Below are 22256 nucleotides of genomic sequence, written 5' to 3'. Positions count from 1 at the left end.
GCCGCAGAGTGGTGCCGGGAGCCGGAATATGACGTCGACCGACCAGATTGTTTGTTAGCCGCCAGGCTAACAAGACATTTGCCTGGGCGTTTGGGGGACGTCTTTTTTTGCTGCCCATTGGAAAATGGCACCCAAGGCAAATGCCTTGTTTGCCTCGCGGCTAATACGTCCCTGAGCGGGACTGCCGCTAAACTGTGCATTGACCTGATTCCCCTGTTGTGTGTGTATTGTTTTGGGCATGTGCTCTCCCTCCCTTTTCGGTATTTTACCTATCTTGCTCCTGTAGTTTGCTATGTGTGTACGCCTAAAACTGCCTGCTCCCCATTCGGGAGGCGCCGTCACGAAGGGAATCCATTCACCTCCCGAACGGGGACCACCACGAAACCCCAATTAGAATGTTGTCTTAGAACGTTCGCACCTTGTAATGAGGTGTCAAAACCACAAACCGCAAGGGAAACCTCGGCGTCTGCCTACCTGGGTGGCAGCCCGTTCGTTAGGGGGAGCATTGGTGGATTGCTTCCCACCTCGTTCGGTTCCCGGATGAGGACCTCCCCAGTGCCCCTTGAAATGTTCGCACCAATCAATTAGAACGTTGGCAACTCGCAACATTAGTGTGAAATCACAAGGGAAGTAATTAATGAGTGATTCCCTGGGTTGCCGCCGTTCGTATAGATGTGCAGCAGCCAGGGGGAGCATTTGTGTCCCGAAAGGAGACGCTTCCCTTGCCTGGTTTCACCCAGGGACCCCGAGAACGGAGGCTGTTCATGGTGGTTACCGTTCTGGGGGTCCCTGAGATTGGTGAGGACACGCTTTGGGGACAATGGCGTTTTTTCTGTAACTGGGAGTCCAGGAGGTGGGAAGCTTTCCCTCGTGGGGGCTCCCAAGTACAGAGGGTCATAATGAAGACCTCCTGGTCACCGGAGATGGCGGGAACATGGGACAAAGGGACTGGGATTCCGGATCCGTTATACGACCCCTGGGAGGATCCTGGGAGGGGATATTGTCTTTGTGTGTGATCCACCCCTTGCATGGGGAAAAGTATAAAGCCGAATGTGGCAGATAAAGTTGTGGTTGTACCCCTGGAACTGTGTGTCGCCTGGTTACTAGGGGGGGAAATGGGTCTTTTTTTTCAATAATAGCGGTTACCCCAGGCCCGCTACAGTGTCCCTGTAATATTTTTAGTTTTAGGCCAAAACAGGTAAATTGGGAAAAACCTCCAAATACTGCTGAGTAATTGTGGCTTAAAATGTGACATTTCTCGATTACTTCCCAACAACTTACTGTTTACTGAATAACCCTATGGCTGTTTTAGTTCATTTGAGCATTTGAGATGGAAATTCACTTACTTGTCTTAATATGTAGAGAGCTGTCCCCTGTACTATTGCATCTTGCAGAAGAACTAGTTATTGTGAACTGATAGTCATTGTCACAAAGGAGATCATTAAATACACAAGAGGTATTTGAAGTGACACACAAACTCTGGTTCTGGCCATTGTGAGCGTTGATGGTGTATGTATCTGCACCACGAGCAGAATCCCACGACACAGTCACAGAATGAGTGTCACAAGAAACAGAGCCATGGAGTTCAGGGGGGACACAGGGAGCTGAAATAAAAATGAAGTGACAAAAAAAATCTGAATTTATTCATACTATACTGACACCATTGGTGGTAGAGGCTAATTATAGTAAAAATGTATTAGTACTTTAAGTAGCTTTATTAGTATACAGATCCACAAGGAATTAAAAAGGTAATTGTGCTAAGTTCCTGAAATAATCCCAATCCACAGGCAACCGCTGTTGTATTAGCATTATTATTAATGAAGTGGGAAGTAGAGGCAGGTAATACGAGGAAATTAATTGTTTATGGGGTGAAAATGTAATCATGACATCCATTCAAATCACACTGATATCTCATTGTCTGAGTTGAGTATGTACTCAGAGTACTTCTTCTTACAACTAATATATAGCTGTATTAAGAAGAAACAATTGGGTACATAAAAAGCAGGCAATGCATCCATTGTACACAGTTAATAGTAATGTACATTGAATACTGTGAGTGATGAAGTGTTATAAAAAAAAATAAATAAGAAAATAAAATCGGACTTACAAAAGAGATTTAAGCGTGTTCCTTACAGCAAGTTATAAAAAAAAATCACTCCTGGCGAGTAACAATTTGGAGTATAACTCTGCCTCAGATAATCGTGGCAAACACATTGAATGTTCTTCATCTATATTTGGTATATGTAATCAACTGTTCATCTTCTTATATAACTTCAATGCACATAGTCATGGCGAATATTCTTCAGGAGCAAGAGAGGAACACGTTTTTCATACATAATCTATCTAGATTCTATATTTTATACCCACCCAGCACTGACCTGTCATTTCTTTGTAGACTGCACTTTGTACTGAGCTGCAATTCTGGTTCTCCGCAATCACAGAGAAGCTGTATTCTTGTCCACACTCCAAGTGAGGAATATGGCAAACAGAGGAAAATGTAGAGCAGTTTAATTCAAAGCCCGAAATATCACGGGCTACAGCTGAGTAGTAAGCCATGTAAGTGTTATTCTCTTGCCAGGAAAGCACAGCTTCATTTGTAAAACAGTCAATGTCCACCATTACTTTATCAGGTATACATGGAACTGGACAATAAAGAAAGATGACTGATTGGTAATGTTGTTAGAGCATACAAGTGTTTATCTGTCTACAAAGACCAAAGGATAAAATAGTTATAAATAGAAAACATTAAATTGAGGCACATGAATATAGAGAATTAATGTGAACCTGTGAATATCTCTAGAACCTTCGGCAGATGTTGTGGACCACATCGCCCCTAATTTGTTGCCATTATTGGAAGAGCATTATGGGGCATGTAGTCCACAACAGTTGGAGTGCTAAAGGTTGCCTTATCCTGCTCTAGAAAATAACTCTTACTTTATAATAGCTTTATAACTTTATCATTTGAACCTATAAAGTTATTTTTGTAACTTTATAATTGCCTAAATGACATTATTTATGCCATATTGGTTTACCTTTAGAGATACTAAATATAGACAACTCCAGTGTGTGTTCTTATTCATCTGATAATATTTTTATAGTTTCCTCTTTGATTCAGGCATTGATTTTCATGCAAGGCTTCTAATTTAGTTTGTATATTTATTTCTATAAAACAAGTTATTTTACTTACTTTTTTTATGTGCTTATAGTCACATCTGCTTGCTTTAATTGCATAATGGCCAGTCAGAATATAAAAATGCCCAGTCACTTGCTTAAATGTCCTTGCTACGTAAGCTAGACATGGCTTTCAATGCAAAAAAAGTACAATTCAGATGCCAAAACATTGGGCCTCAATTACATTAAATATGGCAAAAAAAGTTTATAAAATATTTTAATGAAATAAAAAGAACTTAGCGATATTGCTATACGAAAGATGATTTATATAACTGCTGCTGGGAGAAAAAAAGGACAATGTTGCTCTAGTGGAACGTTTGCCATGAAATGTATTTGTAATGTAATTGTTTTTCTATTTCTATATTTTATAATTTTATCATTGTAAAAGTTACCATTTTCTACATTACCTGTATCAATATATCCCACGCTGAGCACATCACTGCTGCAGTCCTTGTTGTGAGCAGTGAGTGAGATTATGTAGTTCTCCCCGCAGTGCACATGTGTGATGATACATCCACTGGTTGTTGTGTTGCAGTAGAGTGTATGACCACTCTGTGTGGTGGCAATGACAGTATAGGATTCAGCTCCATTGCTGGGATTCCAGGTGACATTTATATGATTTCTAGAGCAATCAAGGTTTGCTCTGGCATTCGTTGGAACACATGGTGCTGGTTGGAAGAACAAATTCCATTTTTCAGTCAAACATTAACTTTGGCCAACTATCTAAATCTTGTGTGGGAAAGTAACTGTATGTGTTAAAGTAGAAGACACTAAGTACTAATTTCACAGGCAGAGCAAGTGCTTCAGAATGAAGATGGAAGAAAAGACATTTGCCAAAGTGCTAAGCAATTAAAGATTAGGGAATCAACATTCTTTTGCACTTAACATGAGTTAATTGTAGCAAAATCCACATCTTACCCAAGACCTAGACCATTCCTCTACCTTGAGAAGATATGAGCTGCAATCAGGTGATAATCATCCCAATCTACTACTGAATCAGGCTTCGTTCTCTTAAATATTGAAAACTATATAAACAATATAATTTCCACAACCCAAAATGTGAAAAATTCTCAAGCAAATTTAAATCCTTTTTACATACAGACATTTTTATATTTCCATTGTCTACTACAGTGTTCACCGGTTTCCTTTCCATTTGTATATTTTACCAATTCCAACTTGCAGGTAACCTCCATATACATTATATACAACATATTTTAAACCAAATGCATGCCATATACAATTAACACAACCAAGAGGAATATTACCTGATGATATCTGTGTAATGTTTGTGGTTGAATTGTAGCACTTGTTATCGTAGGCTGTGATGCTGACATTATAAAACTGGCCACAATGTAGTCCAGACACTGAACACGAGGAGTAATTTGTGCTGCAAAAAGCTCTGTCTCCATCCGTTCCTTTAAAAGCTGTGGTGTATGACTTTGCTCCAGCGCTGGGGTCCCAGGAGGCTGACGCTCCATGTGTTGAACATTGGGTTGAAGCTGTCAGTTGTAGGGGACTGCAAGGAGCTAGAACACAAAGCATAATGAACCATAATGCGACACTAGGCAGCTGTCTAGAGTCCAGGGGTCAGACAGGGGCCCTGGAACCACTTTTGTGAAGAATGAAGGAGTGCCTAAATTGGTAACCTGCCTAGGACACTGTTGGAACCAAATCCCCCTGTATTAACTCACTTATGAATCAAAACTGCAACAAGATAGAACATCACCTATCCACTCTTCACTTTCTGATCATAAAATCACAAATAAAAGGAGCACCTACTTTACAATATTTTACAATGAAAGGTAACCACATTTATTTCTGAAATTAATTATCTTTATATAGTTTGAAGTTACATGTCAGCCACACTGACTACACCTGTAAAAGTTGTATTACCTGATACAATCTCCAGCACAGGGCTCTCTGCACTTTTACATTCATCATTCATGGCCAGTACAGTCAGGTTATAAACCTGCCCACATTCCAGGTTGGGTAAAAGACATGTGGGTTCTACAATGTTGGCCGTGACAAGTTGACCTTGTCTTCCCACAGCTGTTGCGGAATATCCAGTAGCTCCAGAGCTAGCATCCCAGGTCACAAAGAGAGAATCCACTCCACACATCACAGTTGATCTAATATTCTGAGGAATACACGGAACTAGAAGAAAGCAAACATAGTAAGCATGATCAAGCTAAACAGTTGACTCTTTTCCAGAGAAATTATTTTATTCCTTCTAATCAACAAATGCCAACATCTGGATCATCCCTCTGCTCACGAATAAACCTCAGATGAATCTCTATACATTTTCTTTCCTGTGGAGATGCTAACCTGATTGAAATGTCACTCGAGGGCTGTCAGGTCCTCTGCATGTCCCATCCTCTGCCCATACGGTCACCGTGTAATTCTGCCCACATTCCAAGTTCTGGAGCTCACACGAGGTGTCAGACGTGTTGCACTGCAAGGTGTCATTATATCCTGTCGCAATTACCTTGTATGATCTGGCATTGGGGCTCATTTCCCATTGTATAATCCCAGAATTATTCTCGCATGTTGCATGTGCATCCATGATTTGTGGAGGGCAGGGAACTTTAATGAAAAGAAATTATAGAAATGGCAACACGTTTCTTTCATCAATTTATTTTAACGCTAGCTATAAAAAGTTTGCCAAGTATAGCCCATAATTATGGTAGAAGAACAACGTGGCAAATTAAATAAAAATTGCAAGGATCTTGACAATTATATATTCTCTTTTTCTGTTGTAAGATGAGTTAAAAATATATGTATGTGATTATGGAGAGTATTGTACAAGTATTATGTGAGTTGCACAATATTGTATTTGTGTTTTTCAGTTTTGGAACAATCACCAACAGATCAAATTTTTGGGTATAAAATTATCAGAGGCACTAAGCAAAACAGACGAAAACACAAAAAAAAACTGCATGCACCAGTTCTCTGAAAGTAGAATTCAAAATATGATTGCACAGCAAAGATGTGAAAAAATGTTCTGTTATGTTTCTATTATATATTTCAAGTTCATATGAATTTGAGCCATGTATTTATTATCTATCAATTTCACAACTTTTTCTAGCACAGTACAATTTGGTTTTCTAGTGACATACAACAACTATTATTTTTTTACACAATTTACTAGTCATTTACTAGTCATTTATCTGCCATAGTTACAATTTTAAACTAACGGGCTATTCAGTTATGTGTTAATTGTCAGGGACTGAACACAAATTCAATTAAATTAAAAAACAATAAAAACAATACAGCCAAATTGTTAAAAACAAACAAACAAAAACAACTGTGTTTTCACTTTGGCTAGTTTGATCAGAAATGTGAAATTCACCTTCAATTCACTTTGAATTCCTGACAATTAAAACATTTGTGAATAACCCTGAAGGTGTTTTAGTAAATTTCATTTTATATATTCACTTACTTGTCTTAATATGTAGGGAGCTGTCCCCTGTACTATTGCAGCTAGCTGAGGAACTAGTTATTGTGAACTGATAGTCATTGTCACACAGGAGATCATTAAATACACAAGAGGTATTTGAGGTGACACACAAACTCTCGTTCTGGCCATCGTGAGCATTGATGGTGTATGTATCTGCACCACGAGCAGAATCCCACGACACAGTCACTGAATGAGTGTCACAGGACACAGAGCCACGAAGTTCAGGGGGGACACAGGGAGCTGAAATAACAAAAATGAAGATCAAGGTTATAATAACTCGAACTACTCCAGCTATTGTTGGATTCAGTGGTGTATTTTGGATTTGTGCTGCCCTAGGCACGACTAAATTCGGGCACCCCAAAATCTAAATTTGCCCCCCCCCCCCAATTCGTGTCAAGGTCACCTTTTTGACTGACAGACACATGCCCTCATTTATACATGCACTGATATACACTCACTGACAGATACACAGTCATTGGCACACACATACAGTCATTGGCACACACTGTTTACCCAACACACACTTTCACTGACAGACACACACTCTCAGATACACATAAAATGACATACACACACTGACACACACTCACAGGCACACCCACTTTCTCACTGAAAGACACACACACTTTCACTCACTAACAGACACACAATGACAGCTACACTCACTCACTCTCTGTAAGGTGGACAGCCCCAGAACATGAGGCAAACAAGGCATTTGTCTAGGAGCTTGGGGTGGCATTTTTGGCACGCCCCCTGAAAGTGCCGCCCTAGGCAAATGCCTTGTTTGCCTTGTGGTAAATACATCCCTGGTTGGATTACACCATTAGGAATGGTATTTAACCTAAATGTGTAAAGAAACTAAACCAAAAAAGTTAAATGCACATTATTTTAAACTCCAAATATGATGTGCTTAATACGTGATATTTATGCCTTGAAGAGCAAACATATTAAATATATAGTGGATGGCAATCCGTACCTCACTGCAATGACTTACAATTTAAGATGTAAAAAACTGTTAATAGTTCTCTTTAAATCTTCCTTTGATTTTGCCTAAAAGTATATTCTTTATAGTTAAAGCTACATTTAAGTCAAAGTGTGGTAAGGCTGTACATAAAAGAGAATGCCCATCATCCGGATTCCATTAAAATTCATATATTTATTTAAACTGATTTAAATCCAAAAACCTTACAAGCAATAAAAAGGTTAAACAATTCTGCGTAAACTGGCATAAAGCAAGCACATACTCCCTGCATCCAGCATCCCACTCAACATGTTTCATACTGTAAACAGGTACATTGTCAAGTATTAATTAATTTAAAAAATGTATTTATTTTTCAACGTAAGTACTTTGGCATCCTCCTTACAATTTAAGGCAAAGTGGAAATAAAAACTGTAGAAGAAAGCCTCAGATGCAGAATAAGACTCTTCATGACAAGTTCATGGAAAAGACATGCTTTGCACACAGGATCAAGACCAGGGGAAGGCAACCTTCTGCACTCCAGATGTTGTGGACTACATCTCCCCTTATGCTTTGCTAGAGTTATGGCTGCAAGGACATTAAGGGAAGTGTAGTCCACAATATCTGGAGTTCCGAAAGTTGCTTACCCCTGGTCTAGACTCTCTAGTGTGTATTCCCCCAGCACTGACCTGTCATTCCCTTGTAGACCATGCTCTGGAGTGAGTGACAATTCCGGTTCCCAGCAGTCACCCAAAAGCTGTATTCCTGTCCACACTCCAAACCAGGAATAGCACAGGAAGAGGACCAGTTAGAACACGATAACTCATTGTCAGAAATATTACGGGCAAACACTGTGTAGTAAGTCTGGTAAATATTTGTGTTTTGCCAGGAAACCAGTGCTTCATTTGTTAAACAGTCAATGCTCACCACAACTTGATCTGGTATACATGGAACTAGGAGAGAGAGAGAGAATGATGATTGGGATAATTGGGATAAAATGTTTAAGTCCTATGCTACTGCCAGTCCTAAACGTTACATGCCACCGCTGACCTCCATCCATCCATCAATCCATCTAACTATCTAATAAGATCCAAACTGATGTGATGTAATCTATCATGCAGTAGAGGCAATCACATGTATTAATGGGTTCAAATAGAAAAGGTTTTCTTTTTAGAAAATATTAAGAGAGGACAGGAAATTGAAGCATACAAAGGCAGAAATTTTATGTGAACCTGTATTAATAATGATACATTGGTGAAAAACATCAGGGCAGGAGCGAACCCCAGGATAGGTCAAACATATTTGGCCATAGAGTTGAGAAGAGGGTTAAAGAATGCCTTCTATGTAGTATGGAAATGGGGATCTTACACTATACTACAGTCTCTTGACATAAGAGGCACTGCCTTGGACAATGGAAATACATTTTCTATCTCTCTTAATTCTAGAGCCCCTCGAACAACTACGGAAAGCTCCCATGAATGAACACAAAATCATAATCCATACACTGCTTAGCTACATGGATCTGAACCTTACCTGCATTAAAATTTCCCACTGTAAGCACATCACTGCTGCAGTCCTTGTTGTGAGCTGTGAGTGAAATTAAATAGGTATCTCCACAGTGTGCATTGACGATGTTACATCCATTGGTCGTAGTGTTGCAGTAGAGTGTATGGCCATTCTTTCCTGTGGCATTGACCGTATACGAATCAGCCCCCTGGCTGGGGCTCCAAGTGACATTTAGAAGATTTCCATCGCAGTCTATCTTGACCTCCGCATTGGTTGGAACACATGGAGCTGGTAATGCAGGAATATATTGTTCATAAAAAGACTTCTACTTAACATTGTCAAATGCGTCTTTTTGAAATGATTTTGGATAAACTTATTTTTTCTAAATTGTATAATATAAAAAAATGTATCAACATATTACAATATGAATCCAAAAATAGTCCACAGCATACAAATTTATGCCTTCATTTCCTATTTTAGGATAAGCTTTTCAAATTGTTTAATATTTTTAGGTAAACTTCTAAAATGAATTCCTATTTAGAAAAGTATTTTAATATTTTAATAGTTTTCGATATACTGTTATATACGATATATTTTTTTATATTTTATTTGTTTAGAAAAAAATAATTGTAACATTTTATCCAACTATATAAAATCATTTGAAAAGCTTATCCAACAATATTTAATCAAGACCTAATTAGGATAAGTGTGACATAATTCTATCTTTCTCAAACATAAATAATTCTGCAACAATACAACAAAGTAAAGGCCTGCAATGAACACAAATCCTTCGGTTGTGTCAGTAAACACATAGAATAACTGTACTGTGTGCATGAACATTCCTATTTAAGGTTAGGAATTAGAGGTCTGCAGTATTATCGGACTTTGCCATGTCTGACTGAGAGTTATAGGGGCAATACTGTACAGCATCTTGACTCACTCTTAGAGCTTAGGGAATTCTTACAATTCAACTATTTTGACCTTTAATTAATTTTGAATTCTCACTCTAGCGAATCACCATGTAACTCCATCCTAAAACGAAAACACCCATAACTTAATTAACTCAACTAGATGAGGTATACCGCCATACCTCACCTCATTAAAACAGCTGTTACAGCAGTGTACTTGGTGCCATTACAAATGCAGCAAATATGTTGTGGATGTCTTTTAAATGATGTATATTGACATTATTTAAAAGGTAACATTTTTAAAATGAATTCACTCTTTAAAATGTATGCCCTTCTGTAAAGTGCAATCTGTGATAAAAGACATTTCTAATAGCTCAGCATGATAATGGTTTCAGAGAAGCAATTGAATATAAGTTATCAGCAGCATTAGGAAATCAATAACCTGAATGTAAGTATATATTAATATTATTATTATTATTATTATTGCCATTTATATAGCGCCAACAGATTCCGTAGCCAGGGCCAGATTAAGAGCCCAGTGGGCCTGGTGCTGACAATTATGATGGGCCTAATTACAGAATCATATTGACCAAAAACAGTAAAACACTCCCAAGCGTCATGTATCTGATGGAGATGGTGCTGGAGAGAAAGAAAACAGCAGCTATAAGAAAACACATACCCTAGGCTAATCTCTCACTAATTTATGTTTTCATCTTTCAAGTAAATCCATAACCCCTAACAGCAGTGTCTAGTCAAGCAGGAAGTCAATGGGCACGGTAAAAGGGTGTGCCACTGACACAAATCATGTAACCTGCCAAAAGGGGCGAACATGCCCAAAAAGAGGACATGTCTGCCCAAAGAATTAGAAGGCCAGCCTGGCATGAATGCATGTCAGGCTGCCTGCCAATCATTCAGCTGGCCAATTAAGGGCATACTATGCAGACAGCACCCTGAAATGCATCTAATGATGCGCTCGCTCAACGCTTTCTAAGGAGTGTCCCCTAGCACTCGCTGGTCCTTACCTTCTTACTAGCAGGCAGAAGCTCCTGGTATATAGTCTGGGACAGAGAAAAGCTGTATGTAGTGAGGGTAGAAGAAAGGGAACATGCCACAGTGTTAGAGAGACCAAAGTCAGCATTACCTTAAAGGATCACTATAGGGTCAGGAACAAAAACATGAACTCATGACCCTATAGTGTTAACACCACCATCTAGCCCCCCTGGGCCCCTCATACCTCCATAAACATAGCAAAATCTTACTGTATTCAAGCCTGAAGCTGTAACTCTGCATGCTGTTAGACTCAGAAAAACAAGCAGTCTGCTGACATCATTAGAAGTGGTGGCCTGATCCAATCACAGTGCTTCCCATAGGATTGGCTGAGACTGACAAAGAGGCAAGTCAGGGGCAGAGCCAGCATGATTCAAACACAGCCCTGGCCAATCAGCATCTCCTCATAGAGATGAATTGAATCAATGAATCTCTTTGAGGAATGTTCAGTGTCTGCATCGCGAGGGAGGAGATACGGAATGTTTGGATGCATTTTAGGCAGCCATGGCCCAGGAAGGATCTCTAACAGCCATCTGAGGAGTGGCCAGTGAAGTTATCACTAGACTGTAATGTAAACACTGCATTTTCTCTGAAAAGACAGTGTTTACAGCAAAAAGCCTGAAGGTAATGATTCTACTCACCAGAACAAATTAAATAAGCTGTAGTTGTTCTGGTGACTCTAGTGTCCCTTTAACCATATTCATTGTCAGCCAGTTCACACAAGTTTCCATACTTAAGTAAGAGTATGTGAAAAGTAGTTAGGGTTGCAACCTTTCTTGGAAAAACATACCGGCCTTGCTAATTTGCATAATTAAATATGTATGGATGACATCACATGATGATAATCACAAGGAGTGACATAAGAGAAAATGCTGTAAAATCACCAAAAAACTACTTGGTTTGATTCTGCTGTATAGATAGATTCCTGTGTCCCCATGTGTCCGTGTCATAATGTCTCCCAATGTCCCTTAGTGTCTCAGTGTCTGCCATAATGTCTCCCAATGTCCCTTAGTGTCTCAGTGTCTGCCATAATGTCTCCCAGTGTCCCTTAGTGCCTCAGTGTATGTCTCCTTGCAGTCTTTCCCCCCATTCCTTACTTCGCTGAGCTGTAGGCTGTCTCTGCAGGGTGGGAGCTGCTGTCTGGACTCTCTGTAGCTGCACCCCTGCAGATCAGTGAGTATAGATAGGCAGGGAGGGATATGCTGGAACTTCCTATCCCTGCCTGTCTCCACATACAGCGACCCCTACTGGCCAGTGCTGGTATTGCAGAGTATTCTCTTGTTTATACTGAGAAAAATACCACCATTTGTATTGCCAGTATCACTGCAATATTGGCACCAGCCAGGCAGCCTCAAATACTGGCTGTGCCAATAAAATAAAAGCCAGGTGGAATCCCTAAGAGTAGTGTGTGGGGGGGAAAAAAAATGTAAACAAAAAAATGTAAAAAAAAAAATTTTTTATTTTTTTTTTTTTTCAAATCAATGGGCCTATTCCATGGGCCTGGGCCTGGAGCTGCAGCTCCATCAGCCCCTATGTTAATCCGGCCCTGTCCGTAGCGCTTTACAATATTATGAGAGGGGGGATTTAACTATAAATAGGACAATTACAAAAAAACTTACAGGAACAATAGGTTGAAGAGAACCCTGCTCAATCGAGCTTACATTCTATAGGCGGTGGGGTTTAAAACACATTAGGACAGGAATTAGCAATCAAATAAGGTGGGCTGCCCTTTAGGAGAGGGCAAGAGACAGGTATGTGAGGTAGGGGTTAGTCTTGGAGGCCATAAGCTTTCCTAAAGAGTGTCATGCCTTAACTATGGTATCCTCTTACTTCCTGGTTCCACGGAGCCTAGCCACACCCCTTTATGACACGGTCTGCCTATTTAATCTGACTGCACCAGCTGATCAGGGCTGGATTATTGAACTACGTTCCTTACTCACAACCCGGCTACAACTTCGTTGTGAAAGCCTCTGCTACCAGACCGGACTGAAAGACTCTGCAAAGTTCCCTTCACCTCTCCTCATCCACGACTAAAGATTAAACACTCTTCATACGCCTCTGAGGAGATCTCGGGAAACCAGTGTTCTATGTGCCGGAAGCTAAGTAAAACCAATGTGATAAGAGTTTCATCTAAAAGCTGTTATTACCTGTCTCCAAAAGTCCTTCGGTAAAAACAATTCCGTTACAGCTAACTTCAACTCATACTTTATCTCAGTTAGCTGCATCTGTCTTGCTTCGGTTAAAGTCTATGGAACAGCTATTGTGACTGCTTATCACCTAAACCGTTGATTCTACTAAGAGACTCTTTATTGATTCAGTGTCTGCAATTTACTATCGTTTACTCCTTAAAGCTACAGTGCCTGTAATTGTGGACTTCAGTTTTCATTTACTACTTAAAGCTACAGTGCCTGTAATTGTGGACTTCAGTTATCATTTACTACTTAAAGCTACAGTGCCTGTAATTGTGGACTTCAGTTATCATTTACTACTTAAAGCTACAGTGCCTGTAATTGTGGACTTCAGTTATCATTTACTACTTAAAGCTACAGTGCCTGTAATTGTGGACTTCAGTTATCATTTACTACTTAAAGCTACAGTGCTTATAATTGTGGACTTCAGTTATCATTTATTACTTAAAACAACAGTACCTGTAAATTGGAATTAAAGTCATTACCTTTTACTTTTTATAATAAATATTCAAACTATACGAAATCTGCAGTTGTGTTCCTTCATAACAAATGTTTAGACGTGACAGAATAATCCAGCCATTGTAATGGATCCAGCAGATTTCGATTCTACTATAGCTACGCTGAATCAAAGAGTTAATGCACTAGCCCAAAGTGTGCAAGACCTGCAAGTTACTAATGAAAGACTTCTCACTTATATCAGAGATTTACAAACTCATACTCCTCATACTACTCTGCACTCGGCTAGTGATCCTGCTGTGTGTAACCCTGAAAAGTTCTATGGAGATCGTTCCAGATACAGGGAGTTCCTCAACTCTTGCAAACTTTTAATTGCTTTGAAACCTAGATCCTATCCTACAGAAAGAACTAAAGTTTGTTCGGTTATTTCCTTTCTAAGAGGTGAACCTATGTCATGGGCTCATTCCTTTCTGGAAAACGATGACCCCATTTTAGATTCACTGGATGAATTTTTTGAAGCCATGTCTCTTCTCTATGAAGATCCTAACAAACAAGCTACAGCTGATTTAACAATCAGAACACTACAGCAAAGAAATAGACCCGTTGAAGATTACATTGCTGAATTCAAAAGATGGGCTATCGAAACGCAATGGAATGACATCACATTGCGCAACCAATTTCGAATTGGTTTATCGGAAGCTGTAAAAGATGAATTATCTAGAACAGAACTCCCTACTAATTTGAACGCTCTAATTCGCCTATCAATCAGCATTGACAGAAGATTAAGAGAAAGAAATGCCGAAAAAGCCCTTTCACATTCAAAAGACCGCAAACCTTTCACTCCCTCAAAAGCTCCAGATAAGACTTCCATACCAAGTGAACCTATGGAAATAGGGATAATAAGAAGTCCCCTCACTCCTGAAGAGAAAAATCGAAGACGTCAATTAAACCTATGCATGTATTGTGCCTCTCAAGTTCATTTAGTCTCTGATTGTCCTTCATTGAAACGGATAAAAGGCAGAAGGCAGTCTCATGCCTCTTCCATCCTAAGTGTACTTCCCTCTACAGCAAATACTCAAATGTCCCCTATCGTTCTTGTATTACAGTGGGACAATAAAAGAATTATAACCAAGGCTGTTATCGATTCCGGTGCAAATGGAGTATTCATCGACTCAGCCTTTGTAACAAAGAATAAAATTCCTTGTGTTCGTAAAAGAACTTCTGTACCTGTTAAAGTGATTGACGGGTCCCTCATCTCATCGGGACCAATACTTCATGAATCCATCCCTCTAAAAGTAACCATCAATCATACTCATACGGAAAGTCTTATATTTGATGTCATCTCATCACCATTTTTTCCTATTATATTAGGGATCAACTGGTTAAGGAACCACAACCCTCAAATCTCATGGTTTCCCTTCTCTCTTGCATTTGATTCTGATTATTGCAAGAAAACATGCTTGCAACGTATTCCAATTCTCCAGTCTACGAAAGAACCAGCTAAAACCTCATGTTGTTCTGACACCGAACTGGAGTCTCCTCCTCCTACAGTCATTGGAATCCTATCTTCTCTTATCGACGACGTTAAAGGTCTCAGTGAAGACGCTCTTGAACTTCCTAAATCAAGTAAATTATCCAAGAAAAACGGTCTCTACTATTTTAAAGACCGGATTTATGTACCTCCCTCTTTCAGAATTAAAGTACTTGAAATTATTCATGATTCTCCTCTGGCAGGTCATCCAGGTATGAAAAAGACCCTTGAATTGTCTAAAAGATACTATTGGTGGCCTCGTCAAGACCAAACTATTGAATCTTATGTCAATTCCTGTTCTGTATGCCAAAGATCCAAACATGTGTCATTGCTAAAGCCTTATCATCCTGACCCTTTCCAAAGAAATGTCACTACTTCTCCTGATCCCATATTGGTCCAGGGTGAAGAAGAATACGAAATTCAAAGTATACTGGATTCAAGGATCCATCGTGGCTCCTTACAATACCTCATCAGATGGAAAGGATATGGAATTGATGAAGATACATGGGAAAACTCCTCTGTCGTTCATGCTGACAAATTGATTTCCAAATTTCACAAGTCAATAGCACCCAGAGGTTGCTCATTAAAGAGGGGGTACTGTCATGCCTTAACTATGGTATCCTCTTACTTCCTGGTTCCACGGAGCCTAGCCACACCCCTTTATGACACGGTCTGCCTATTTAATCTGACTGCACCAGCTGATCAGGGCTGGATTATTGAACTACGTTCCTTACTCACAACCCGGCTACAACTTCGTTGTGAAAGCCTCTGCTACCAGACCGGACTGAAAGACTCTGCAAAGTTCCCTTCACCTCTCCTCATCCACGACTAAAGATTAAACACTCTTCATACGCCTCTGAGGAGATCTCGGGAAACCAGTGTTCTATGTGCCGGAAGCTAAGTAAAACCAATGTGATAAGAGTTTCATCTAAAAGCTGTTATTACCTGTCTCCAAAAGTCCTTCGGTAAAAACAATTCCGTTACAGCTAACTTCAACTCATACTTTATCTCAGTTAGCTGCATCTGTCTTGCTTCGGTTAAAGTCTATGGAACAGCTATTGTGACTGCTTATCACCTAAACCGTTGATTCTACTAAGAGACTCTTTATTGATTCAGTGTCTGCAATTTACTATCGTTTACTCCTTAAAGCTACAGTGCCTGTAATTGTGGACTTCAGTTTTCATTTACTACTTAAAGCTACAGTGCCTGTAATTGTGGACTTCAGTTATCATTTACTACTTAAAGCTACAGTGCCTGTAATTGTGGACTTCAGTTATCATTTACTACTTAAAGCTACAGTGCCTGTAATTGTGGACTTCAGTTATCATTTACTACTTAAAGCTACAGTGCCTGTAATTGTGGACTTCAGTTATCATTTACTACTTAAAGCTACAGTGCTTATAATTGTGGACTTCAGTTATCATTTATTACTTAAAACAACAGTACCTGTAAATTGGAATTAAAGTCATTACCTTTTACTTTTTATAATAAATATTCAAACTATACGAAATCTGCAGTTGTGTTCCTTCATAACAAATGTTTAGACGTGACAAAGAGATGGGTTTTAAGGCACTTCTAAAAAGATGCAAGACTAGGGGAGAGTCTGATGGCGGTAGGCAGGCTATTCCATAGGAAGGGAGCCGCCCGCGAGAAGTCCTGCAAGTGCGAGTTGGCCGTACGGGTGCGGACAACGGACATGAGGTGGTCACGGGCAGAGCGGAGAGACCGAGAAGGGACAAACCTAAGGATCTGTGAGGAGATATAAGAGGGGCTAGAGTTGTTCAGTGCTTTATAGGTGTGAGTTAGTACCTTGAATTGACTCCTATAGCATACAGGAAGCCAATGTAAGGACTGGCAGAGGGGTGAGGTGTGAGAGAAACGACTAGAGAGGAAAATGAGTCTAGCAGCAGCGTTCATTATGGAATGTAGGGGTGCAGTGCGGCTTTTGGGAAGACCAATCAGGAGAGGGTTACAATAATCCATGCGGGAAATTACTAGAGCATGGACAAGCTCCTTGGTAGTATCTGGTGCAAGAAAGGGGCGGATGCGGGCTATGTTTTTAAGATGGAATCTACAGGATTTGGCAACATGCTGGATGTGAGGCTCAAAGGTGAGACCAGAGTCAAGTATGACGCCAAGACAGCACGCTTGCAAGGATGGACTGATGTGGGTACCACAAACTTGAAGGGAGAGCGAAAGAGGAGGATCAGTATTAGGAGGAGGAAAGACAAGGAGCTCAGTTTTAGAGAGATTGAGTTTCAGAAAGCGGGAGGACATCCAGTCAGAGATGGAAGAAAAGCAAGCAGTGACACGTTGCAGGACGGCAGGGGAGAGGTCTGGGGAGGAGAGATATAGATGGGTGTCATCAGCGTACAGGTGGTAACGGAATCCAAAAGAGGTAATAAGTTTGCCAAGAGAGGCAGTATAAAGAGAAAATAGAAGGGGACCAAGGACAGAGCCTTTGGATGTAGACATTACTAAAAGAGGTCATAACAGATGAAGTTGTCAAAAATGTAATAATTTAGTTTTCTGTGCTCTTGTCTACACTCCACAGTGCTGTAGGTGGAATATTACCTGATGATATCTGTGTAATGTTTGTGGTTGAGCTGAAGCAGTTGTTATCATAGGCTGTAGTGGTGACATTATAAACCTGGCCACAATGTAATCCAGACACTGAACACGAGGTGTCATTAGTGCTGCAGGATGTTCTGTCTCCATTCATTCCTATAAATGTAGCAGTGTACGACTTTGCTCCAACGCTGGATTCCCAGGAGGCTGACGCTCCGAGTGGCGAACACTGAGGTGAAGCCATCAGGTGTAGTGGACTGCAAGGAGCTAGAACAGAAAAACAGGTTTAAACCAAGTAGAACAGGCCTCTAGTGAGTGAATTGTTTGCTTCCAGAGGATACAGGTTTAATTGGTATAATAGAGGTGAAATACTTGGGTCATAATAATAATAGCTTTTACATTTGGAAATCAGAAAATCATTTTAGAACTCTTTTATTTTCTTCTGCCCAGATTTAAAATGAATCTTGATTTATTTTGTATTTTTTTTTAATAATTCAAGACAGCAAAAAAAGTATATCCAGCCTTACTACCAATGGACTGAATAAAGTAACCAAAAGAACGGAGTTATTGTGTGTCTGTGTTTTTTTTGTTTTTTTTTGTACCTGTAGCCCACCTGCCATACCTTCATTTATCAATATAACTCTATATCCTTCATTTATTCCTAATGCTTATTCTGCACGTGTGACTGTTCATTTTATCCTCTCTCAATTTTGTATTTTTCTACATTTTAGTAGTAAAAATCTTGCTACTTTAATGATAATGTTGCCCTGTAAAATTAATATATTTTAAATCAAAATCTAATGCGCATTCTTCAGGAAATATTTTAAGAAGTAATATAGCATTTCACAGGGCTTGCAAGAAGAGACTTTTCTGTTTTGATTTAGAATAGTGTTTCCTTCTTAAGATTTAGGGCCACATAACCTGCTTTATGAGTCATGCAATGTCAGACACTTTCTCCCCCTTTTTGAAAAAGTACAAAAGGATAATCTATGGTTACATCTTCTGAAGTTAGATATGGTTCCTTCCTTCCTAGGTCTCTAGTGTTTCATCAGAAAGAACTGCGGCGTATGATGTATTCCCAGTCAGAGGTGTCACCATGAAATTATTAATTCTAAACTGTTGAAGGTCAGATCAATCCTACAGATTTACCTATTACAAATCTGACAAATCCTCAAGGCTTTGTGAGAAAAGTCTCAAATGAAGACAATCCAACTTAAGGGAACACCTGGTGGCTTTCATTGTTTTTCTACACCATACACCTACATTACCGAGAACCAATAGCTCAGTTTAAACCATAATACTATCTACTTAAAGAATAAGCCTGTACAGCCTGACTGATACAATAGTTCTTATGTTTAAGTATATGTGCGACTTTTAATTACTGGAGAAACTGGTTAACATGATATCAAGATTTGGAGTTGAGTGTCATGCCATTGCTGATATGCTAATCAGTATTTACCTGATACAATCTCCAACACGGGGCTCTCTGCACTTTTACATTGATTGTTCATGGCCAGTACAGTCAGGTTATAAACCTGCCCACATTCCAGGTTGGGTAAAAGACATGTGGGTTCTAGAATGTTGGCCGTGACAAGTTGACCTTGACTTCCCACAGCTGTTGCAGAATAGCCAGTAGCTCCAGAGCTGGCATTCCAGGTGACAAGCAGTGAATTCACTCCGCATATCACAGCTGAGCTAATATTTTGAGGAATACACGGAACTAGAAGAAATTGGAATAAACACAGTTGAGTTTTTGAAGCCACATGTACTAAGTGAATCTTTACGGTGTCCAAAATATTAAATGGTATCTACTATGAAAATAAAGCAGGAAACATGTCACTAAAAACGTAAATCTTCAGAAATAAAACAAAATAAAAACAACAGCCCACCGAATCCAACAATGTAACCATAAACATACGGTAGATTCAGTGCAAAAGATATAAAGTGGTATACAGCACCGATATTTTCTGAGCTTTGATACAATCACCATCACTGCTTCTATATAAAATTAATCTAAACCTTCCAACCTCTGTCAGATTTACAGAAAAGATAAAGCTTTTAGAAGAATTAGGTGATGCTTTAATGAAAATATGACAGACTGGCAGGCAGGCAGCTAAAGAAAAAGAGAGATTTAATGATTTGATTCTGTCATTTGCCTAACGCCAATATCAGGTCTCTTTCCGCTGCTCTTAAATGCAACCTCTGAGTAATATCTATAAATTTTCTGTCCTGTGGAGATACTAACCTGATTGAAATGTCACTTGAGGGCTGTCAGGTCCTCTACATGTTCCATCCTCTGCCCATACTGTCACAGTGTAATTCTGCCCACATTCCAAGTTCTGGAGCTCACACGAGGTGTCAGACGTGTTGCACTGGAGGGTGTCACTATGTCCTGTCGCAATGACCTTGTATGATCTGGCATTGGGGTCTCTTTCCCATTGTATAATCCCAGAATTATTATCACATGTTGCAAACACATGAAGGATTCGTGGAGGGCAGGGAACTTAAAAGAAATTAAAGGATTGGACATTCACATTTTTGTTGTTACAGTTTATTTTAGCATCACTAATGCTGGGATCCTAACAGTAGATCAAAATTATAAATTGAGAAGAATGAAGGTAAAAAAAAAAAAGTATTGAAACATATTAAAACATATCTAATAAAAAATTATTGATATGTGGTATAGGAACAAGGCCAAAGCCATATTAACATAGTGACTGCACATTAAATAGGTTATTTGATCATTTTAGATGGAAAAAGTTCTAATGTTAGTATGATTCAAAACAATTAACTGTTGACCAATTTTAGGAGTCAAATTCTTCATAGTCATGAAGTTAGTAGCCAGAAGGTGGAGATAGCCACATTCTGAAATCTACTAGTGATATAAACCTAAATAAAGGATCTGCATTGATGGAAATATATATATTTTTTTCATCATCCCATATGATCATTGTATTGCATGTTATATATTTACAATCTCTATCCTTCTATCCATCCATTCACCTATCAATCCATTCATGGTCCATCCATTGTACTGTAATACATATTATGAGGCAAAATGTATAAACAAAATACTTCTGGTACAGCACTTCTAATCAACAACATTTATAATACTATGTACCAAACAGACAAGTAAGAAAAATATCCCTTAGCTTTGCCACCCAGAAGGAAATATGATGAATCAGGAGTGGAAACGTTTTGAGCCAAACCAGTATTGTAAAATATAGGCCTCAAGATTTTTATGTAATTGCTAACTACATTTTCTTGCCCATTAAATAATATATCATTGATTGAATGACATTAATGTATATACACACCAGATTTAAACGTTACTTGAGGGCTCTCAGGTCCTCTACATGTGCCATCCTCTGCCCATACTGTCACCGTGTAATTCTGCCCACATTCCAGGTTCTGGAGCACGCATGACGTGTCAGATGTGTTGCACTGCAGGGTGTCACTATGTCCTGTCGCGATGACCTTGTATGATCTGGCATTGGGGCTCATTTCCCAATGTATAATGCCAGAATTATTCTCACATGTCGCGTACACATCGAGGATTCGTGGAGGGCAGGGAACTTTAAGGGGAAAAAAAACAACTGGAATACTGATTTTTCTTTTTTGATAACATAATTAATACATGCAAAACACAACTCTTTCATGTTCCCAATATTAGAATGTAATAGTCCCACAACAATCTATGATTCCATTGAGAACAAAAATAAATGCTATATTGTTTTTGTGTATGCATATAGAGTCAAGTGCCAATTTTAAGTTCAAGTTTTTCTAATTAATTTTTGATACATACAATTAGTTCTTTGGACTGTGGCTATATTGTAAAAGGTGGCCATAAATGTCATCATATAAAAACCCAACCTAAAAGTCTCACCAACAAATTTTTAGATTTAATTAAACAAACCTCTGCATTTCTTAATATAATTTTGGTATTCCTTCTCTGGTTACTTCTGCCTTTAGATCCCTCTTAGCAGAAAGCATGTGGTGGATTTTCAAGTCAACGATCATAGACAGTAGATGCAAGTAAAATACTCACTTGTCTTAATATTTAGAGAGCTGTCCCCTGTACTATTGCAGCTTGCAGAATAACTAGTTATTGTGAACTGATAGTCGTTGTCACAAAGGAGATCATTAAATACACAAGAGGTATTTGAGGTGACACACAGGCTCTGGTTCTGGCCATTGTGAGCGTTGATGGTGTATGTATCTGCACCACGAGCAGAATCCCACGACACAGTGACAGAATGAGTGTCACAGGACACATTGCCACGGAGCTCGGGGGGGACACAGGGAGCTGAAATTACAATAATATAAGATCTTATTAAGACATGGAATAGATGATACATACACATCAATACTGGAACAGTATATTTTAGTAAGAGTTCTCAGGAATTTACACCAAGGAATAAACAAGTGAAAATCACTTTATAATTAGAAAGATGGTTTCATTTAT

The 22256-nt window shown here is 39.2% G+C and overlaps 2 protein-coding genes across 2 annotated transcripts in view; both read right to left on the bottom strand.

Annotated features, from left to right (window-relative positions):
• The window catches only part of LOC134567947 (fibronectin type III domain-containing protein 7-like), an 88681-nt gene extending 82998 nt beyond the window's left edge, over window positions 1-5683 (bottom strand). Inside the window, exon 1 of the mRNA XM_063426116.1 lies at window positions 5497-5683. Within this exon, the coding sequence (XP_063282186.1) occupies window positions 5497-5683 (187 nt within the window). The remainder of the gene's footprint in view (window positions 1-5496) is intronic.
• Window positions 5684-6383: 700 nt separating this feature from the next.
• LOC134569162 (fibronectin type III domain-containing protein 7-like) lies at window positions 6384-21893 on the bottom strand. The gene is made up of 9 exons (XM_063428072.1): window positions 21840-21893; window positions 21109-21366; window positions 20037-20294; window positions 19251-19511; window positions 17798-18058; window positions 9120-9380; window positions 8276-8539; window positions 6611-6868; window positions 6384-6397 (listed from the first exon to the last, which is right to left on the bottom strand). The coding sequence occupies exons 2-9, from the start codon at window positions 21293-21295 to the stop codon at window positions 6384-6386; spliced, it is 1764 nt and encodes a 587-aa protein (XP_063284142.1). The 5' UTR covers window positions 21296-21366; window positions 21840-21893.
• Window positions 21894-22256: the final 363 nt, after the last annotated feature.

Source organism: Pelobates fuscus, chromosome 7 (genome assembly GCF_036172605.1).
Source record: "Pelobates fuscus isolate aPelFus1 chromosome 7, aPelFus1.pri, whole genome shotgun sequence".
Classification (NCBI taxonomy): Eukaryota; Metazoa; Chordata; class Amphibia; order Anura; family Pelobatidae; genus Pelobates; species Pelobates fuscus.
This window is presented reverse-complemented; position numbering and strand designations above follow the sequence as displayed.

What these genes read in the sequence shown, in the direction of transcription:
- LOC134569162 (XM_063428072.1), bottom strand. Translation starts at nt 21,295, where the DNA reads ATGAGCCCCAATGCCAGATCATACAAGGTCATCGCGACAGGACATAGT. An exon ending in TCAAGTAACGTTTAAATCTG is followed by an intron (nt 20,295 to 21,108) that starts GTGTGTATATAC and finishes ATTTCTTTTAAG; the next exon opens with TTCCCTGCCCTCCACGAATC. An exon ending in CGTGTTGGAGATTGTATCAG is followed by an intron (nt 18,059 to 19,250) that starts GTAAATACTGAT and finishes TTTCTGTTCTAG; the next exon opens with CTCCTTGCAGTCCACTACAC.